Source organism: Amblyomma maculatum, chromosome 6 (genome assembly GCF_055883805.1).
Source record: "Amblyomma maculatum isolate TAMU_Amacu chromosome 6, ASM5588380v1, whole genome shotgun sequence".
Taxonomy (NCBI): Eukaryota; Metazoa; Arthropoda; class Arachnida; order Ixodida; family Ixodidae; genus Amblyomma; species Amblyomma maculatum.
The window spans coordinates 120,978,057-120,999,382 of NC_139349.1; the positions used below are offsets into that span (position 1 = coordinate 120,978,057).

General features: G+C 51.4%; 1 protein-coding gene across 4 annotated transcripts in view; it reads left to right on the top strand.

Moving 5' to 3' along the window:
* The window catches only part of LOC146186671 (uncharacterized), a 123,339-nt gene that overhangs the window by 18,158 nt on the left and 83,855 nt on the right, over positions 1–21,326 (top strand). Inside the window, exon 1 of one of the 4 annotated variants that reach the window (XM_084607367.1) lies at positions 15,220–15,241. The exons of 2 other annotated variants lie outside the window; for them this stretch is intronic. In XM_084607367.1, coding sequence (XP_084463493.1) covers positions 15,235–15,241 — 7 coding nt within the window. In that variant the 5' untranslated portion in view covers positions 15,220–15,234. Of the gene's footprint in view, positions 1–15,219; positions 15,242–15,270; positions 15,942–21,326 lie in introns of those variants that run through there. One more of the 4 variants, XM_084607366.1, reaches the window with a different exon arrangement.

The following is a 21,326-nucleotide window of genomic DNA, read 5'->3' on the forward strand; positions in this document are numbered from 1 at the left end:
ACGCGGTGTCGCATATCGGCAGCGACGGCAGCAGTTGCCCCAGTTTGTGTCCGGAGGACTGTGCGCAGAGGCGCTAACGAATTCGCCGAAGAGCGGGCGCGCCTGTGTTTGGAAACAGAGAGCCGCGGCGCCTGCGTGTTAGCACCGAGGAGAGAGAGCGGGTCATCTCCCCCCCGTGGAGAAGAACGGTCACCGCATTCCTTTCCCGCGGAGTGCTCCCGCGCGAGGGGTCCGCGTGGGTGGCGCGCGGTTCCGACCTTGGACAGCCAGCAAGCCTCCTTGGGACCCCCATGCCTGACTTCCCCCGGCGGAGTCGCCATCGTGCCGCTAAAGTGGAAAGAGTGCGCTGGGAGGACGTTCTAGTGGGCGGTTCCCGAATGCCAGCAGATCAGGAACTCAAATGTGATTGGACTTTGACAAAATAGAAAATTCCCCAACTAGGTACTTGGGGACAAAAAAGTTGTTAAAAACGAGAGCACGAGTGCTCTCCAGTGCGTACCTTCTCAGATTCACCATGTAAATAAACCTTCATTTAAGTTCTCTCTAACTCTCGGCCAGTCTCTGCTTGGGTGACCACCGCCCAATATTGAAGTGCATGCAGCCCGACGTCTGACTCGGCTTTTCGCTACCCGTTGGTCCGCTACCGGAGCAGTACCAACGCAACACGGCGCAGTGTTCAGACGGCGGGTGACCGTGACGTCGTATTGATGGTCGATCCCTTGGGCCGACGGGCACGTAATCGGTAATGAGCACAGCACGCCGGATTGCCCATTCTGGAGTTGTTCGGGCTCTTCGTCGGAGGACATTTTTTTCTTTTTTTCGTTTTCCTTTCGAGTCGTACCGAATCGTGTCCCGACGACGACTCAAGGCCGTCTCGCCGCCACCCGCGCGCGCGGCGTCGACCGCGCAGCGCCCAAGGCGTCTCTTTCGGACTGCTTCCACCTTACCTTCCTCGCGTGCCGTCGTCCTAGAGTTGCTGTCCTCGTGTTTTGCAAACTTTCGCTGCTGCAATGATGCCACGGATGCTGGCCGCTCCCGATTCCTTTTTCGCGGCATCGGCCATGGGCACCAGTAGTCTTGTCTATCGGACATGAACTCGACAGGATGAAGGTCGACCTTATTAAGGCGAAAGCCTTTATAGCCTCATCGTTGTCAACAAAAGTGTCATGCTTTTGCAGCGGTTCTGTTTGGTCGAGACGAGATGACGTCATGGAGGTCTCGACCAATCACAGAGCACCACCACAGTATGCGTGCGTGCCTTATATGGCCATGTGCCAATGATTTATTACTAATTAAGGATTAAATAATCACTTAGCACTGATTGCTAATTAATTCCTAATTAGTGATTAAAATGACTAAATAAGTAATCACTAACTGATTACAAATCAGTTAATTATTACCAATTAGGGACAATTGCGTAATTATTTAACTACTAATGTCAGATTAAACTGCCATGTGGCTATCAGCAACCACTTACTAATTAATGACTAATTAATAAGTATTCAATTGAATAATGCCTAAAAATGATTAATTAAATAATAATTATTATTCAGTGACCGTCGCGTAAATAACTAAATAAATGCTAATTAAATCCGCGCACCCCGTAAAATTGCGTAGCAAAATACAGCACTCAGGCTCTCGCCTTTCATCACTTTAGTCGCCAAAGTGTCCTCGAATTTTATTTATCTGAATGAGATGGCTTTTGAGAAGAAAACGCGCGACTAAATAAATATCTGCTATCTTCCTTTGTGCTTGTACGATTTCCCTCTGAATTGGTACCTGACTCAACTTCCGTCGAGTTGATGTAAACTTAGTTTGGGCACTCGATAACCGTCTTTTTTTTTTTTTTTTTAATTCCTGGTGGGAGCTATTGAACTTCGCACTTGAACCATGGCAGTGGCTAAAGGCGGAAGTAGTTGGAATTTGAACCGGAATTCAATCTCCGGGGCGTGCTGCCACGGATAGGCGTTAACGCGACCATAAAACGACCGAGTGTATACGCATTGTGCTTAATCTTGCGTTTGCCCTCCCCGCCGCGATGGCGCGGTGGTTAGTGGGGCGCTTGACTGCTGAGACCCAGGATGCGGGTTCGAATCCCGGCCATGACGGCCGCTTTTCGATGGGGGCGGAAAGCAGGGCGCCTATGCTTTCTCAGTGCACGTTGAAGAACCCCAGTGGTCGATTTATCCTGAGCCCAGTCGCCTCGAGACGTTTAAGCCCGTAAACTAAACCAAACCATTTTTACTTGGATGTAATTTGAACCCAAGTTCTGAGCTCGTAGAAGCGAGGAATAATGAATTCATCAAGACTTTGTCTGCGTAGGGGTCTCGGCTGATGGCGGTGGTAATATTCGGCACACGACGCCGTAGTTGCCCAAGCGGCCTTGCTCCGGGCTCATGTGACTCGCGCTCCTCTCGCCGCCTCTTTTGGCCCCTTGCCACACGAGCGACCTTTGACAGAGGGGGACCCCGTCCTGCTGTCTTCTTTTTCAAAACCCGACCGATGCCAGACTCCCTTGGACGTGGTCGCGGGAGGTGACTTGTGTGCCATCGCGGTGACTTGCATGCTGACGTTCCTGTGTTGTGCGAAAACAACTCCACGCGCCGCACTGGCGGTGTCAAGTTTCCAAGCGGCCGCAGATGCACACCGGCCAGAGATATATATTGGCGGTTTTCGAACACTATAACGCCCATTTTTGGCTATTTTCCAACGGTGTGGCAAACATCAGTGTGTCAGACATCGGCTAGGATCAGACGACATCAGTGACACCTCGGTATCACTTTCTAGTGCCGAAGGTCGTCCTAATTTGATTAGATAGGAATGGCCTAACATGATATCCGCGGCCTCGCTGGCGGTTGGAGGCGTTTGTGGGCGTTTAGTTCGTCTTTTCTTTCTTTTTTTTTTTCTTTTTTTTTTTCATTTTAACATTTTCATTATTTGTCTCTTCGAAGAAGTGCAACCAGTTGGAGTTAGCTCCTGTCCTGTCCGTGTCTATTTGTGCATTCGTCTTTGTTAGCGCTGTGGAACCTTTCCTTTTCTCTAAAACGTGACAACTAGTCCAGCAATTGGTTTTACTTGATTAGTAAGCGCAAACGGTAACGTGGAATTCGGCTGCATCAGCCATTTGTAATTGCAGTTTCGTTTTATGTTTCGATTTCATTGGTCGAATGGGGGTTACGGAGTCGAAGATGACCGCAAGTCACGTTCGACGTTTATCCCTTTTTAAGTATATTACAGCAGGCGCTTCATTTTCAGGCCAGTTATTTGTAGTTAATAGCGATATTCAAAACAGGAAATCATCTATTGTAACAAAAATCTTTCTTTGCGTCACATTACCTGAACTGGGCGTTGACGTCTAATCCGCCATTTGGCTGTTAAAACCGGAACGCGAGAGGTGAAAATTTAGTTATAACTTGTTTGCAGATGGTGTGTGAATTGCAAGTGACGGTCATCATCAGCTTCAGTGAACACGTCTACTGCTGAGTGAAATGTTCTTATCGCTGTCCTGTCGCATCTATATATAGCTTCTGTCGACTTCTCTCCACAGACTTTCAAGCCCCGTTCGCCCACTGGCTGTTCCGCCGCCTTCTGGTATACGCTTGCTTTCCTGTGAAATGTTTTCCTTGCCTGTGCATTGCATGTCCGTTTATCCATCTACTCAGACGTATTTCGAGCCATTCAACTGACGCACAACAAAACGCACCGAAAATTGTTAGCATAGTCATATTTAGGCGCCTTAGTATTTCCCATGCATGCCGTGCTGGCTAGAATAAAGTGCGTCTTCAGAGGGTACCGTTGACCGACAGCCACGGGTAGCATATTTCACTTGCTCCGCCGCATTGGTTCGGAATAAGTTTCACTGCTCCCTGAGGAGTGCAAGTCAGACGGAAGGTGTAACGCGACAGACCAGGCAACGTGTAGAGAAAACCTTTATTGGCTTTATTGGACACGTGGAGCGGCGGAATTCAAAAGTCATTTAAAAAAAAAAATCCCGTAAATTTGAGGTCAGAAGGTAGCAGCACGATTCTACCATCATTTGAACGTGTCTGCATATTGTCACGAAGCCAATATGTCAATGGGAAATAGATGATTTCCAATGAAAAGAAAATTTATGGACGTTGAGGTGGAACTGGGACCCGAGTCAGACGCAGGCAGGGCTGAGCGACTTGATAAAACCGACACATTCGGTTTTTCCCGCAACGTTGCCCCGCCGTGGTGGTGCACAGTGCTCGACTACTGTGCCCAAGGACGCGGGGTCGAATCCCGGCCTCGGCGTCCACCTTTCTATGGAGGCGAAAAGTGTGATGCGCGATGTCAGTGCACGGTACAGAGCCCCAGGTGGTCGAAATTTCCGGAGCCGTTCGCTACGGCGTCTCTCATAGCCTGAGTAGCTTTGGGACGTTAAACCCTAACGACAAACTCCCATAATGCGGTAGCTTACCGCTGCACAGTAATTAGTGTGTGTTGGATAACAGAGGCAATAATTAGGGGATTGCGGATTAAGCCACTAGCAGAGTGCGAAACGAGTATGCGCAATAGTATACCCGCTGACGGGATCCATTAACTCTGTAGCCTCATTCCCGTTGAGCTGAAATGTTCCCTATTTTATTATTTTTTATTTCTAAATACCTCTCAGCATTCCTCGGAAAATCTAAACAGGGCTTAGGATCGCTTTATACGTTAGAGCATTTTGTACGCTTTCCGGTCCTTTCGCTCAAAGCTGTATGGAGTGAACGCAGTGCTAACTAATACCTTATCAATCAACCTTGGAATTCCTCGCCTGCAGTGATCGTTGCAGTGGTGTCCTTTCGTCAGCATGGCTTACCTGGCTGTAACATTCAGGTTTTCATAATGCTGTAGGAGGGTAGAGAAAAGAAACCTCCGCCTTGCGTCAGGTTAGGGGGGAGAGAAAATGCGAACCGCGCCCTTGGAGACAGGGAAAGCTGATGGCCTTTCTGTCCCATTTTTTTTTTTTTCGTCTCGGTCATTGAACCCGACCCTGTGGCAGATGATGCCACTGAATTCTCGTGTCTGCACATTACCCATCGTTATTTGTGTGTCTTTTTTTTTTTTTTTTTTTTTTTTGCGGCTACTCATAAGCGTCTTGCAAACTCGCTGGCGCAATGATTTTTCTGCTCTTTTGTCGCTACTGCACGCAAGGTGCCAGTCATTCACGGGCGGTTTATTACATTGCGCCGTTTGGACTTTTTTTAGTACAAAGAAGCCCGATAGATAAATGGCAGAAAAAAATGGAATAATGAAGAGCAAAATAAGCTACACCCAGTAAAACTCATAGTAGGAGAATGGAAATCATGTACACAGAAGGAACGCTTCAGTGAGGTGATTTTGTGCCGTCTTCGAATTGGACATACACACTTGACACACAATTTCTTAGTGAGAAAAGAGCAAAAACCATTATGCGAAAAAATGTGGAGGGGAGCATACCGTGAACCACATTTTGATCTCGTGCACGGAACTTGAAAGTTAAGAAAAAAATATTTTACTATAGTGAACGCATCCCATTCCACCCCTGTTTAATATTAGGAGACTACCCACTTGTTGAAATTTCACCTGTTTTTAGTTTTCTTAAAGAGTTAGGGATTCTAAATAAGCTGTAATTTTCTAAACACTTTTCATTTTCACTCATAAAGAAGCTCAGCAACCTCGTGTTTGGCGCATGATGGCCTTAGTTGCTTATGTGCCAAAAAAAAAAAAACAAAAAAAAAACAACACAACCCAGCACAGCAATTTTTTTTATTTTTTTTTTTTTTTTTTTTACAAAATGCTTGAAACTCGTCCAATGCCTGCTAGTCCTTCGTATTAGGGGCTCACGACAAGACGTGAAATCATGGGAGTCCGTCGCATTTCCCGTATTGAGTTACGTTCCGTTTGCGTTAGGGCGGGTTCGGTCAAGTTACTTTGTGGTTTTGAATAAAAGGCAGTAGTTATGCGGACATTGCCTTGCTTTTCTGCAATTCTGTAAACACTCTGGCCAGGAAATCAATGCATTGAATTATAGTCCGGGTCAGCGAAAAATTGGGAAGCTTTTGCACGGCGCCCTTGGTACGCCAGTCGTGAACAGCGGACCGACATCGGGCGACCTTGCGCTGCTTGATGTGCGCGACTTCGTATCGGTGCCAGCGGAGGCGCATCCGTGCCGATTGTTCGCGAACGACGGCCGTGCATTTGTGGGGCGGCCCTGATGCGGCTTTGTTCGGTGCCATCATCCGGGTATGTTGCGCGGGTCGCACGATCGCGATGTTGCTGCCGCGCGTTGCGCCACAGACTAAACGACCGAGGCCCGAATTAGGCGCCCTGGGGATTAATGCGCGACCAGCTGAACGGCGGCCGCAGAGGTCCTGCCGGCCTCGTTTGCTGTCGTCGGTTGCTGGGAATGGGAGGTTGGCCGAAGCGCAGCCTATTTTGCGTGGCACGCGTGCCTCGCATTGTGCGCGCGGGCAAATCAGGTCTTCGCCGTAGTGCCCCGGGCGACGCGGGTTAATTTTCGCCCCCCGGTGGAGCGGATTAGGCAGGAGACTTCACCTGCATAATAACGGCGGCGTGAAGGCCGGGATTGTTGAGGGTTGGCGCACCGCGTAAAGAAAGAGAGGCAGCTGTAACCTAGCTGATTAAACAATCCACGAGCCCGCAGCTTTTGACGGTGATTGGAATGCAGATTCCTTCTGGTGACACGAAAACCGCCCTCGCGTTTGCGTGGTTCGTTTGTTTCGATTTTGCCACGCGCGTTCGTATGAGGCGTTGGGTTGAGGTGATTCGACGGAAACGCTAAGTGGTTCATCCATCGGAGTGGTGCGGATACTGTCGTTCTGCGTCTGTGCAGCTTTTTTTTTTTTTTTCCTGCGTATGCGTATCGAAACTGCGCTGGCAGAGTCTCTGTTATCTGGTCGCAATGCCCCGCTCTCCGACGAAAAGGAAAAGTCGGCGCCAACAAAACAAAGCGAGACAAAAAAAAAAAAAGGAAAAGCAGTGCCGGGAATTAAAGCTTGCAGAAATACTGCTCCTTTCTTTTTTTCGTGCTCTCGGCTGGAGCGTGTCCTGGTAGGTCTAAACGAGCCCCGTCAGCCGTGGCCGCTTCTCCTCGTGCATAGAGCTATAAAGGAAAGCTAGACGGTTCGCCGTGCTGTCCCTCGCTGCTTTGCGATTTGTAAATGCGTCCTCGCGTCGTGCCAGGGCTCCCGGAGAGACATGTACGCCGCAAAAAGAGGCACGCCCTTCTAGTTGTCTCTGCAGAGTCGCCGTGTGCGTTTAGACGGGCGTCTTCTTTGCCCGGCGTGTGCGGCTGACTGCCGCGCCCCGTGCCGTAGCGTGCAAGGCCTCCGCGCGACTGGCGCGTCTTGATGCGTCCTTCCTGCGGAGACGGATCGCTAGTCGTGCGGTGGCTGTTCGCGCTAAGCGTCCCCTGCTCCCGTAGTGGTCCCTGCCGGTTACGAAACGGGGGCGCTGATCGCTTGCCGACGGATGTCTGCCGCCCGACGACACAAGTGCCCCCGCGGGTGTGTTTGGTTCAGCCGCTTCGCGAAAGCTGTCACGAACGGAGCACCCCCTCTGGTTGTGCGTGTCGTATACGACACGCACTTGTGTCGCATAGTATCGCGGTCGGGAGCGATACCTTTTCGTCGTAGAACCTCCCTCTGAATTGCTTGAATTTATAATCCGTCAGTGCTCTTGGTTCGTCCAGGCCTTGTATACAGTGCATTGAGATCAGTCTGCGGCGTGAGAGCGCGAGGGAAAGTGTCCGTCGGTGGTGCCCCTCGCGGTCCTGCAACAAATTTCTCAGTTGTACAGTGCCTTCCGCTGGTCCCCTGCCGCTTCTCTATACCTTACAGTGTGAGCCGCTTTCTTGGCAGTTTCCCATCCGAAGCGCCTCTACACTACTGAACTGAATACTAACATCACTACAGATGCAGGCAGTGCGAACTACGGGCGACGCCTTAACCGCCGTCATCAACGAAGTCGCTGTTCAAGTACTCAGTCATGGTCGCTAAGACTAGCCGTCCGCGTAGCTTTGAAAAATGTAAATTAGAAACGTTGGTGAAAAAAAAAAAAAAAAAGAAAAGGAAACTGACTAGGTTTTTTAAAAGCAACCTGCAAAGTACGCATACACGAGAGCGCATTGGCGAGACAAATAACCATCGGTTGCTATGACCAACGCTAATAGAACTAAGATCTTAGTTCTAATAACGTTGGCTATGACAACGTCCAAAACCGTGTCGCCCTCTATACGCCACGACGCGGCTCCCAGCAGGCGAGGCGGGCGACGTCAGGTGAATATTCCCAACTCGCCCTAGTTTGTATTTGGTTGTGTTCGCCAATGCTGTTTGTAGTGCTTGAACATTTGTGTTTATTTGATGTCACCATTGTAGTTAATTCTTACTGATCTCGTGTAATTCGTTAAATAGCATGTTATGCTGTCGAAATAATAATAAGTTTATGTTTGTTGGGGCCCTTAAACAAAGTTCTGTTGTGTCCCAAAAGTTTTAGTTTTGTATACTGATTTTGTGTAATAAACGAAAATTAAAAAAAAAATGCTGCTGTGCGCTTTGTGCTGCTTCCTTTTCTTCTTGACCTATCGCGCCGTTGACCAAACCAGCCTAAATTAGCCTTACCAGGGGCGCAGCGTGTCCCTAACTTCGGACCATGATTCCCCCCATCAAAGGCTGGTTACATTTTGACGACGCCCGCGCCCACCACCGATATGATATAGGGGCCCGCCTAATATATATCCTGTCACTGCTGGTCCGACAGCCGCAGTCTCTCCTAGTGTCGCGCTGGCTTCGGAGCGTTTGTTTGATTTTCTGGCTACCAAGATCTATCGGTATCAGCCATGACGCACGAGGCGATGGTAGTGAGTGCGATATTACGGGGGAAATATTCCCCTTGTAGGGGAAAAACGGGGGAAAAAAATGAACGTTTGATGCAAGGCTTTTCTGCGTTGTCCGATCGAGCCTCGCAAACATAGCTGCGAGCACGTATGCGCGACGTGCAGCGAGGTGCTAGCGGTCGCCGTGACCTTCGTTGCCAGCAAACGAGCGCCAATACGACCCCTCCCCCCCCCCCTTCCCCTCTCCCTGGCGCCCTGCAACTCTCAGAAAAGTGTAGAAGGCTAAAACACGTGCAAATCATACAAACTGAAAAATCCCTGTAGCGAACGAAAAAATGATGAGGGGGGGGGTCCATTCTGGCATCTCGTCTACGTGCCTTGCATCGCAGGCACCCCACCGCGCGATGTACGTGGCTTGTGCGCACGCACGCTCTCCTCTTCGCACGTGTTTCCTCATTTCGTTTTGTGCCCACTGTATCGCCCCGCCGGAACCTGCTTTCAATATTTGCCGGTCAGGGGCCCCGGAGTGGTTCAAATGTGACGCTGCACCCGGCCGCTCAGGGCGATTCGTTGAACGCCCGGCAACATGTCCCAGCGTGTCGCGTACTGCGTCGGCTGGGTGCAGCCGTTACTGTTTAACTAGCTTGCGAGCTTGTACTGGGGCCTGAAGCGATCAGACAGTTTCGAAGCTTCAAACGTATACGCATAGAAATGGTGAGGCTCGTTCGGTTATTCTCTCTGCACAATGGCTCATGATAAACAGCTTCTGGGAGCTTAAAAAAAAAGTAAGAAAAGAGCTTGCGATAAATGGCGCACCTACCCACGAGGTGACCCCCGTAATGGGTTCAGCGCCCAACAGTGCATAGAGGTGTTTAGGGAGTGATGGAAGATGAAGGGCGTATGCCGACTCCATCACACCGCAAGCAGGACAGCGTCGAAAGGCTGTTCTGTAACGTTGGTATGTTCACACCCGGAAATGGATGGCGCACAATGCGACGGAGGTGTCCCGAATTTAGCCGGGCGCCCAGGGTGCCGGGTCACTAACGTCACACTCTATCATGCCGGCGACAGAATCGTCACCCCTACAGCCCGTAAAACCAGCGTCATTCTGCGTCCAGCGAAATCGAAACGACCCGGAGGAAGCTGTCCCCGAATGGGCCAAGTCGCGACAAGAGCACCAAGGGGAGGGGGGGGGGGGGGGGCACGCGCGCACACACCCTGCCCCGGGCCGGAGCTCCTTATACACCTCCGCTCTCCCCCCATATTTCCGTCACCCGAAAATAAAACGAGGCCCGTGTGAGCCGCCTAACCGCGTAGGCGGCGTCTAAATTTGGGCATCCGGCTCGCATTGCATTGCTCCGAGTTGACCGCGCTCTTCTTCCTGTTGCCGCGTGGTAGCCTCCGCTTTTAGTAACTCTGCACCCTTCGCGAGGGGCTTCATTCAAGCGTATGAGCTACCACGCGTCGGTCGCCCTCTGCACTCCAACTGGGGGCGTTTGTACGACCAGCGTTAGTCATCCCATTTAACGTGCATTCACGAAAATCGGACACGCGTACCAAGCAGCGCAACCGTGCTCTTCGCGCGTGGTCCGGCGTCGACCACAAGCCGTCAAGAAGGCCCAGTCCTCCGAGAACGGCCAGATTGTCGGTTTCTCGCTGCTAGGTGGAATATTTAGGGGGAACCTTCAAGGTGGAGCAGATTTTGTGATAAGGGAGTGATTACTCATTGACTTGTCTTGGGGGCGGCGCAGGATAACCATTGCGGCCTGTCTGGCCTTGTTTCATTTCGAGCTGACATCTCCTTCCTACATGGAACTAGCAAAGCGCACGTCGGGCTTTCTTCGGATTTTTTGATGAAGCAGATCGTTTTCGCCCGTGCCTGTGCATTGAGGACAGATTCATTTGGTTTGTTCTAAGCTGACAGAGCGCCGTCTGTCCAGCCAAATAGCAGACACGTTCTAGCGCATATGGACAAGGACGAGAGATATGTAGACAACACGAGCGCTATCTACATCTCTCTCGTCCTTGTTCATATGCGCTAGAACGTGTCTGCAATGCACTGACTCGCCCAACAATACGTGCTATTCAGCCAAATAGCGTTGGAAACGGCGCCGTGTCATGTGCAGAAAGGTTCTGTGCGGGATTTTCCGGCGCTTCACCAACACCTTGCCGGAGGGGACGCCCAGTTACGCCGTCGGTTTAAGCCCCTCATCTGTCTTAATAGGGGTGCTTTGAGGAGAAGAAAGGGACCGGGAGATGAAATCCGCCTGCGTCACCGTTCTTGCGGAGTTGCTCGCCTCGTGGCAGGGAACGAGCGCCTACTGGAACTTTACTGTGCCAACCCGTGCATGGCGTGGATCTGATTGGCTGCCGCTCGTGAGTGATGGGCAATGGCCTTGAATGGCTATCGTCTGCAGGAAGAGGCCTTGCTTTTGAGAGGCTTGCCAAAAAAGGATTTCCTGGGCAAACGGTGCATCTAGATTTTCATCCGAGAGTTTGACTCCTGGCTCCTCAGTGCTTTTCTTCGTGCAAAATAAGTTTTAGTTGGTTGGCCATGAAATATTCTTCTTTTCGTTTACCTGACTTCCAAGCTGCAGTCCTTCCTCGAGGCGAAGACGGCACGCTGCCAAACGGAGCCCAAGTTCGAGCTAGCCCGAGCACTGCGACACAGTTCAATACAAGAAAAAAAAAAAAATCAGTTTTCGTAACTAAATAAAGTGCCAAGCGCCAGACAACTTCCTTCTGGCCAGGTATCATTGCCCAAATTACTTCATGTTCGAAATACTTCCGGGTCCACAAGGTTGCCGCTGTATCTGTGTGTGCACCGAACGGCGTTTATAAATTCACTGCACTGGTCCAAGTGTTTCAGTTTGATTCTGGCCTCGCTGCTTGGATGCCAGCTCGAACGGTAAAGACAGGACACGGAATATCATGGTTAGTGTAATGGTGTTGCTAATACCTAATGGTCATGTACTGCATTCGACCGCGGTCGTGTTGCCTAAATGTGCTGGAAGCAGGTCGGAAAAAAAAAAATGCGATTGAGCGCCTGCTATGGTAACTCATCCGCCTTCACACGTGCCTTGAATACTCACTGGGACAGGAAGGTGAAGTCTAGCGAGTTTCGGCGTTCGCGTTACTGCACCAGAATCTCTCTTCCGGAAGGGGACCATCTTCTTTGGAACCTCCTGGGCCGATAACTTCACTTCTTGCAGGCTTGTTTGTATAGCGGCGACTGCTTTATTTGTCTTTGTTTCGTAGTAAACTTTGCTGCAGCGGTTGGCCAGTGCTCGCTGCTATGCATGTTTGTGGATCCAAGACAGGGGCAAGCGCTCCGTTGCGCGGGCCATGGCAACAGCGCAACGAAGTCTTCCCCGCCGAAATTTCATTGCGGGACGGAGTGAGATTTGGGGCTCGCCTCTTCCAATGTATATTCATGGAAGGATGTATCGGCGCGCGCGAGAAAGAACAGTCGGAGAGAGGAGCCTTAGGAAGGACGCCGCTCGAGCTCCACCTGTACGCACACAGCTGCACCTTGCAAGAGGGCGACGTTTTCTCCTGCGAAAGAGAGGCTACGAAACGGATGGCCCTAATTGGCGCATTTCCTGGTGCGCCTAGACTCCGGCACCACGCACGGGCACATGTTCGCATCGAGACCGTGACGCGCCCAAATGGATGGCCGTGCAGAATAAATAAAGAATCTCGGAAGCGGCTGCGCCAAACAACGAAGGCGGCGCGACAACGCGCCGTTTATATCATAATCCCGTTGCCGGTCTTCCTGTTTTCTCGCTCCCTCATCGCAACTTTGAACCGAGGCAAGGGCCCCATCTGTCCGTTGTGTGCATGGAGGCGCGCTGATGCGGCGCGCGGAACGAAAACAGAAACGCCTTCCATCCTGACTCGAAGTGTGTGTCGGCCCACGCCTGTCCCAGTTAGCCCGGTGGCGCGGAGTTGGTCGTTACTCTGAAGGCTGCTCTCTGCTGCCTGTCTCGTTCCTTGCAAATGCATGCTGCTGTTCCACACCCCGCGTCCGCCTTGCCTCGTGCGGGCGCTCCTCCTCGTCTCATCTCCAGGGTACACACGCGGGGCCGTGTTCGTGTTGGCCGGCCAAGATACAAGTGGTTCCGCGCTTTTGTGCGCCTTCGTGGTGGCGGCGGTCGGTGATTGCGGTGCGTGATTGACGATTTGTCGGGGCACGCTGACTGTCCGCACTGCGTGAAGCGATAATGCGGGGATACCCACGTGCTGGGGCCGAGTGATTGCGGTTCTCACGCCCTGCGTGCTCTTATTTCGACGTCTAACGGTTATTGGTATTCCTTGCGGCGACGACTATAGCGTCCTGCTCTGCCGCCGTCGGTTCCGTCGCAGCCGTGGAAAATAATCGCGGTTGTTCGCCCAAGAAAAACGCTCGGCACATGGGAGTGTCTTCCGTGCGGTGGTTAACATCTCAGGTCTGGCATCCACTGTCGACCGCCCCGGTAGCTTTGACGCGAGTCCTGAAACACTCGCAAATAAGCAATCAAAAAAGAACGACACAGCTCAGTGCGCCAAAATTTTGCTGAATTCTATTCGCCGAAGTTCACTTTGGAGCAGTTTCACGGCGCAAGGCTAGCATTTTTCTCGTGATTCTTATTGCACACACCGCTCGCGTCTTCCTTTTGTCTCCCTGTACGCGGCAGGTAAAGGCCTCGACTCGGCCTTCCCGCATTCAGCGCAGCGCGTGGTACACCGGCCTTGCGTTACGATTAGCCGCTTTTGCTGCTTGCGCTGCGTGACAGATTTGTTTCAGACCTTCTCAGACGTGTGCGCAGAGCGACCGGAGAGCGCGGAGGCTGCCGCTTCCTGCGGGCAAACGCTCGCCTAAGCACCACATGAGTGCGGCGTCCGCTGCAGATTGTTGACTTGGGCCCTTTCCTGCTGTCGGCGTCACTTCCTCCTATTGCCCACTTCTTCCTGTGTCGACGAACGAAGTAAAGGGGTGTTTTTGCTTGCAAGGAATTACCCCTCAGCATTGAACGGTTGTGGGTTCTCATAAGGAAGGGAAGCAGCTTGTGCGCGTAGACAGTTTTTGCTCTTTCGTCGGTCCCTCATAGCGGATGATGAGGGATCGGCGCCTGTGCTGGTTCATTACAAAACCGTTCTCCGGGTGGGAACAGTTAATCCCTCAACAGATTCGAAGGTTGCAGCGAGACGTGGGAGGTTAGGGTGTGGTGCGCCGTTTATTACGGTTGCAGCCGGTTGGTTGGAGGACCGTTAATTACTGCTCGTTGTCGTTACTAGATCGCCGGACCGACTCCTGAGTCTAAACGAAGGTCAGCATTTCCGAATCGCCTTATTCATTGACTCCGCTGCCCTCACTCTTGTCGCTTTTGAAAGCGACAATGGTTTCTCGCTCCCCCCCCCCCCCCCCCCCCCCCCCCCTCTTTACGAGTGCCGTCGTCCTTGACGTCTCTTAACAATTACACTGACGTTCCATTCATCACGTTTCTAAAGTTCTCGTGGCATTGAATTGTCTTTTTAATTATTGGGGATGTATATCTCATCTGTGGTATACATGACCACCAGCTCATGCCGCTACGGGTCGATTGCCTGGTTCCTTCAAGTTCTGTTTACTTGCCTTATTGCTTTGCTGCTTTTCAGAGAAGTGGTAATTTTGTTTGCTTTTGCGTGATCCTGTGATATGTTCGCAGCTCTTGACCAGATGGTATCTGCTAAAATTGGGGCATCAGTGCGTTGGCTGGTCATTCCGATAATAAACCCATCTGCCACGCATTGCTATTCCTGATAGTGCTTTTCTTTTTACACGTTCTAGTTAGCCAGATACTTTCGATTGACTTGTTTCTGGCAAATCGGCATGAAGACGGGTGGAAGTCATTTGTTCTCGCCAGTTCTTCGCCGGTTGATGAACCGAACAAAGCCCTGTTTCACGGCTTACTCGTATGAAGCTGCTGAAATGCGTTGCCTCATTGTCCGAGTTTCCGTGGCGATTTAGCGAGGCGCGATTGCTTCACTTGGGTAAGTAGCCCCGCATTTTCATTTTGACCTCGGCATTTTGAGACGACGTTATAACAACGTCAAGTGCGCTGGAAAGGCAAGCGCAGAATCAATGCAACCTAACGGCAACAGTAACTGGTATTGCATTGTAGGTAGGTGTGTGACGCACGTACACGTACACACCACGTGTTCGCGCGCGAGACGCCGCTGGCGCCATCTGGAAGGCGCGCCTGTCTCCAACGTCAGAGCGAGCGAGCGGTCGGAAAACGCCGAAACGGCCGGGGCTGACGTCACCCTGCTCCGTCGAGAGGTGGAGGCTGGGGAGGGATCGGCGGCGCTCTGCGGAGCGCTCTTGCCCTACCCCAGCTTCCAGCAAAACACGAGCAGAGGATGCTGCCGCGATGGATGGTGAGCCAAAGAACGTCCTACGAAGGAGGGGAAAGAACCGCAAACGAAAAACGTTGGCGCACATCGAGCGGAGCGTTCCCGTTTTCGCCGGCGGCATCCATCCCACTCTTTCCACCTGCGCCTTCTCTCTGCTGGCGGAGGCGCACTTGCGCGGATTCTGTGCCGGCGGCGCGCCTGTGGTGTGATGCGCGGATGCTCTGGGAGGAATCTCCCTCTTCTTGCGCTTAGTGGCGAGCGTGCATTGCGTCCGTAGTTTGTTGCCTTGCTGGGCAGCTGCCCGTTCTGTTGCTGCAGTGTTTACCTAGGGAGTGCGCCTACACGCATCGTGCCGCCGAGTACGCAGCCCGATAGAGAGAACTTGTGGCCCACCCGTTGCGCGCCTGGAATATGTGTCGGCCGAAGTGTGCTCTGCGCGCTGCCGGGATTTGAAGCGACGAGCGTTGTGCGCGATCCCGGAGTGAACGTCGCCGTTGTGTGTGAAATCCGTGGCAGCGTTGCTCGTCGTGTTGCTGTTCGCCGTCCGATCTCGTGGTCGTCGATGCTGCGGTGCTGGGCGGGAAAAGGCCTAGCGCGGCCATGAGAGGCGAGCGCTGCTGCGGCGGCGGCAACGCAGCGGAGAAGTCGGCGCGACTCGCGCCGAATGTCAGGCCGCCGAACGACAACGCCGGCCTGACTTCGGTCGGCGGCACTGCGGTCGTGGGTGAGACTTCCTCCTTTTCCCCGCGATGGTGGTCGTCGCAACAGCTGTCGCTTTGGCGACGCTCGAGTTCATCTCTTGCCGCCGCGCGTTTTGCTGTTGTTTGACCCCCGCCGGAACGTAGAGGGTTGGCATGACCGCTGGTGCGCTAAATAAGCGCCGTCGTGTCCGATGGTCCTTTTGGCAGCCTTCGGGGAGAAGGGTTGTTTTTTTTGCGGCACCCTGCGTCACTTGGCCGCCTGTCGTACGAAGAGCGCTGACAGAGGCTTGCAGTGACGTCAGCATTGGCGGCACGGGAAACTGTCTCCCGTTCCGTGCAGCAAACTCTCGCCTCTCCCGTTCCGTGCAGCAAACTCTCGCCATAGAACAGCAGCCTTTTAGTACTTGCTGTGGGAAGTGTGCAAACACACCAGTCATGCTCCTTTTTGTATACCTGTTTGGTTTGGTTTATGCGGTTTAACGTCCCAAAGCGACTCGGGCTATGAGAGACGCCTTAGTAGAGGACTCCGGAAATTCCGACCACCCAGGAATTTTTTAAAACCAGCACTGACAGCACACAGGCGCCTTGCTGTTCACAGCCTCCATAGAAAAGCGGTCGGGATTCGATCCCACATCCTTGGACACAAGGCACGGAAGTCGAGCGCTCTACCTGTTTGTGTGTAGCTGCGAGGGAGCAGCTGGTAGAGTTCTCTATAGCACACTGCGGAATAACTGGCGCCCGGTAGAATTGCTTCATTTTGGCCGGTTTCTCGAACGCAGTTGTTGGCCTCGAGGTGTTTTTTCCCAACTTGCGCTTATGAGACACCGCGGTCCGATGCCTAGATTGATTGTGTGTTGGCCGGTGTACGTGTCGTGTCGTATGAGGTGCGAATTTGCCTTTGAGGTGTAGTACGCCGCATTATACGTAGTGCCTACTGCCGCTAGTCGCATTGTGATCAAGTTTCCACGATCAGTGCCGTATTCTTAACCCTTGGGAAGTTACTGGTAAAAAATAAAAAAAAAAGTTTCAATGAGCATTCGAGACTCAAAAGTGCGGTCAGTAAAAAGTGCGTCCTGCGACAACTTCTTGCTTGCAGCACTTTGCAAGGCAAGTTCACTCTCGACGAAAGGAAAAACGACCCGCGTGTCAAAATAACGACACTTGCGGGTCGAGAAAAGAAAAAAAAAATAACCGTGGCTTTGTTTGACGCATTGTTTTGGTGCAAAAAGGTGTAGCCGCGATTCTCGAGCACAAAGGGGGTGAATACACTTCCTTTTTTCTCTTCATATTCCTGGTCTCGCCTGGGGGGTCGAAATGAGGGAAGTGGGCTGGATACATACATAACTCCGAGAAAGCGCCTTTCTAAATTGAACAGATATTGTGTAACAATTGGGCACAGCCGCCTCACTGTGTCGCGCGTTGTTTTTCGCCGCCACTGTGTGGCCGTTGCTTTCTTTCTTGTTTTGTCTCGGATTTGCGTCGTTCGCCGATTGTGCCTGGACTCGTTGCTGTTACACACGTCATAGTCGACTAACAATGTACTCGGCAGTATGTGTACGTTGAAGTGTCGTACAGGGGCACCTGTTAGCCCATTCCAAGGTCGACTTGGATGCGGCAACCAAGCATGCGTAAAACCCCGTCTTTAAGAATTTTTTTCTTTTTTTTTTCGTGGTTGCGTCTTTAAGCACCTGGAATTGTCTGGGTGGTTTCGCGCCCTCTTGCGGAGTTGCTGAACACGTTATTCAGATGCTGTCCAAATAGTGGAAGCCACTTGGGCCGTTTGCAGTCATGCTTGTATACATACAGTCGGATACGTCGCGAACTCGCTCACCTCAAACGAGGGACAGTGGCAGGGACCGATTCTGATGACGTCACGGATACCTGCTAGCGTGACGTCGCAGAATCTGACAGATTGCGGGGGCGTCCGATCGGCTCCATTGGTCGAAGGTCGCCCGTTGTGGGTCATCTGGACGCTTCGTTCTTGGGTTCTGTCCGATTTTAGACGAGTGAGACGTATTCTCATTTTTTCCTTTCACCTTTGCCAGGCGTGAAATTAACTTTGACACTTTTTTTTTTTTTTTTACTAACGTTGTTTATTGCCTCAGGGCATAATGGAACGCGTAGATCAGTTTTGTGTATATTAAAAAAAAATAATAATTACGACTTGAAATCCGATTTCTCGAACGCAGCTCGCAACTTTTTTTGGGGGTGGGCCAGACTCCCACGGTTCAAATTAAGCGAGGTTCCAGGTTTGGTTAGCCATATTTCGGCATCGTTGTGGTTATAGACATTCGTAATCGCAATCAGATTGGCCCAGAATGACGACGACCAAGGAGAGCGCGCGTGGGACGCGGTGGCGCCACCTCCATTGTGAGGCCCAGCTTGCGCTTCAGGATAGCAGAGGCTGTTACGCTGCGCGGTTACGTGTGCACCGCCATTAGCGCTGATAGCTATAGCTGTGCCTCCGGTAGAGCAGTCGTGCGCGGTAACAACCTCTTCCCGCGTGCCGTAACCGTTATGTAGTCGAGCGGTCCTCGGTAGAGCTTGCTCCGTTCTTTTCGCTGGGTAGTTTTTTTGCGCCCTCGTTATTAAACGAGCGCTCGCTTGTCTGTGCCGCTGTTTATTTAATGAATTTGGTGGAGCGTTAACCTCTACACCGCTATTACCATCGTTCTGATATGGGCGTATTTTCTTCTATGTCAGGAAATGGTTTATTATTCCGAGCTTTCTCTGTCAGTTGGCGCCTCGCTGGGCATTTTTTTTTCCCTCATCGTTATTCAGGTTTTTTTTTCTTTTTTTTTTAATGTCGTCGATCTCTCTGCGCGAAGCTACGGCTTGGAAAACGAGTGCGCTGGTAAAAACAAAGTTGGGGGCGGTGGCGTCGGCCGCCCAAAATTGCCAGGGTTCCGGTGTGCGTGCAGAGGGCTCTTTGACGCGTCGTGCGGAATCCTGACGCGTGTATCGACCGCGCTTTGGAGGAACAAATCGCCTGTGATGTGCGGCCCACTTTTCTTTTTTCTTCTTTTTTTTTTTTTTTTTTTTCCCCTCCACGTTCGAGGTCAGTATCTCGTCTTTCATTCGAGGTTCTTGAGCGACGTATATGTCACGCGAAGTATCGCGTATGTTATATTTAGCACGATTTGAATATTACGAAAGAAGAAATTGAAAGCCCAAACACAGCATGGAGGGACGTGTTGCGATACCGCACAGGCGGTGGCAATTAGTTCCGCGTACACGGACGCGGTTGGTATATATGTGTGCGGTGAAGGGAACATGGCGGTGACAAAGAACACGATTAACGATGTAGTATTGCACGCGTTCTACTTATTGCATGTCACTCGTCGCCGTTACCAGCCCTTTCCCAGTACCGTCCACTTCCCTGTGCAGTGCGCTAAGTTCCGGCCTGCGTTAGCCTCATGCGCACAAATTTGCTAATCTCGTTTCACCGACAGACTGTTTCCCGGGGCGTTCTTATCATTCCTTTTATTGTTTTCTTCCGCTCTGTGTTAGTCTAAAGAACCAGTGGTTGGCGTTCTGCGGTTGCGCCTAATCTTAACTCCATTTGCTACTCCTACAAGGAGGCAAACACTGTAGCACAATGTCGGGGACTTAGTGGCAGACCTCTCTCGACCTTGGCCTCGCCTAAATGTGTGGCACCCTCGTCGTCGCCTCTTCCCACGTGGCCGTCAGACATCCGGCCTCTGTCGCCAGCAGCGGGATGCCCCCCTTCTCCCGGCGCTGACTGTCGGGGGAAGCACATGTGCGGCTGTTGCCGTTCGTCGCCCAGCGGGCGACGGATCTGTCGCGATCGACATCGCCCGTATTATCGTATCGCACGTATCGACTTATCTTCGCAGTACGCTTGTGAGAAGCGTTTTCTCTTTTCTTTTTTCATTTTTCTTTTTTTCTTTTTCTTTTTTTTTTTTCCCCTGCAGCGCTTCGGTGGCGATTTCGAAGCGGAATCTTCCCTACGGACACCGACTCGGGCCTTCAGCCTCAGTGTGGGTGCCTGAAAGAACGCCAACTAGGGCCTCTCCTTTCATGTGGGAAGCTGACATTAGAATCTGCCTGTCATATGACATCTGAATTCACATGCCACTGGCAGGAGCTGCCAACTCGGGTCGCTCCTTTCATATGGGCGAGTGGCATCGGAATCAGCCGGCTAGAATCATTTGCATTCACGTTACTGCAGGACACGCAAGCACGTCCATACGCCTCGGTTTAAGCGTGTCTTTATATGTGGGCTGGTAGCTTAAGCTCTCGCGTCATACTCTTAAAGACTGAGCTTAAGTGTCCCCTATAATGTAGCACCTTACACTGATAGGGGTGATAGGGGAATAACAGACAAGAGAAGCTTCCGCTGCCATCCAGCTGTAGCCAGAGCTAAAAGACAGCCATATGTTTTTTTTTTTTATTTAGTGCCTTTACTCGCCTTCGTTCTTGTGTTTCTTCGTTTAGGTTTGCGTTGATAGGCTTTCCTAGTTTTTCTCTGCTTGTCTCTTTGGCAGTTTAGTGACGTGTATAGCGCACATGTGTACTCGTGCGGCACTGGCGTATTCTCTTCCTTCTGGTCAGCTTTTGTTTGCCCAATTAGGCTGCGTCGCCAGGTGGCAAGTTAATGCCTTGCGGCCTCTCTCTCGGCCATTGTCTCGTTCTGCTGGAGAAAACAATGGAGCTCAACTAGTGGAGGATAGCTGGGTAACGGCGGCCAGATGTGACGAGACGCTTGCCTCTGCCGGCGGTCATGGCCGCAGGCTTTTAGCTTTTTTCTGCGCTAAAACTTTTTTGTCCTTTCATTTGTTCCCATTCAACGCCACGCCCACCAGCCCCTACTGCGATGTGCTGTTGCCACGGTGCAAGTTGTACATCCTGAAGGCCGTCAATGTTCAGGGGCTTTAGCATTCTTGTCCATTCATGTAGTTAGGATTTATTTATTTATTTGAAAATACTGCAGCCCCTCAAGGGGCTATAGCAGGAGTGGGTACAAAAATGTGGAACAATTCCACGCATACAAAAGTACATACAAGCATTACAAATATAAACTCTAGAAAAACAACATACAATGCTACGACTCAATTGTCGACGCAAAATCAGAGATTGATAGTGCACGAATGTTACCATCCAAAGAATTCCACACTCCACAGTGCGCGGAAAAAAACTGTATTTGAAAACGTTAGTGCGGGCAAAAAAAGGTTGGATATTAAGATCGTGTACGCGATCGTGTAGATCGTGTAGGATCCGGTGTACGCGGCGAAAAATCTTCTTTGGTGCTTTAACCGGCGGATATGTATCCCTTCAGCATTCTTCACCTTGGCAGCGGTGGCGACACTTACTCTCTCCTCACCCCTCCCCCCCCCCCCCCCCTTTTTTTTTTTTCATAAGTGCACATCACCGTGGAAAAGCATGAG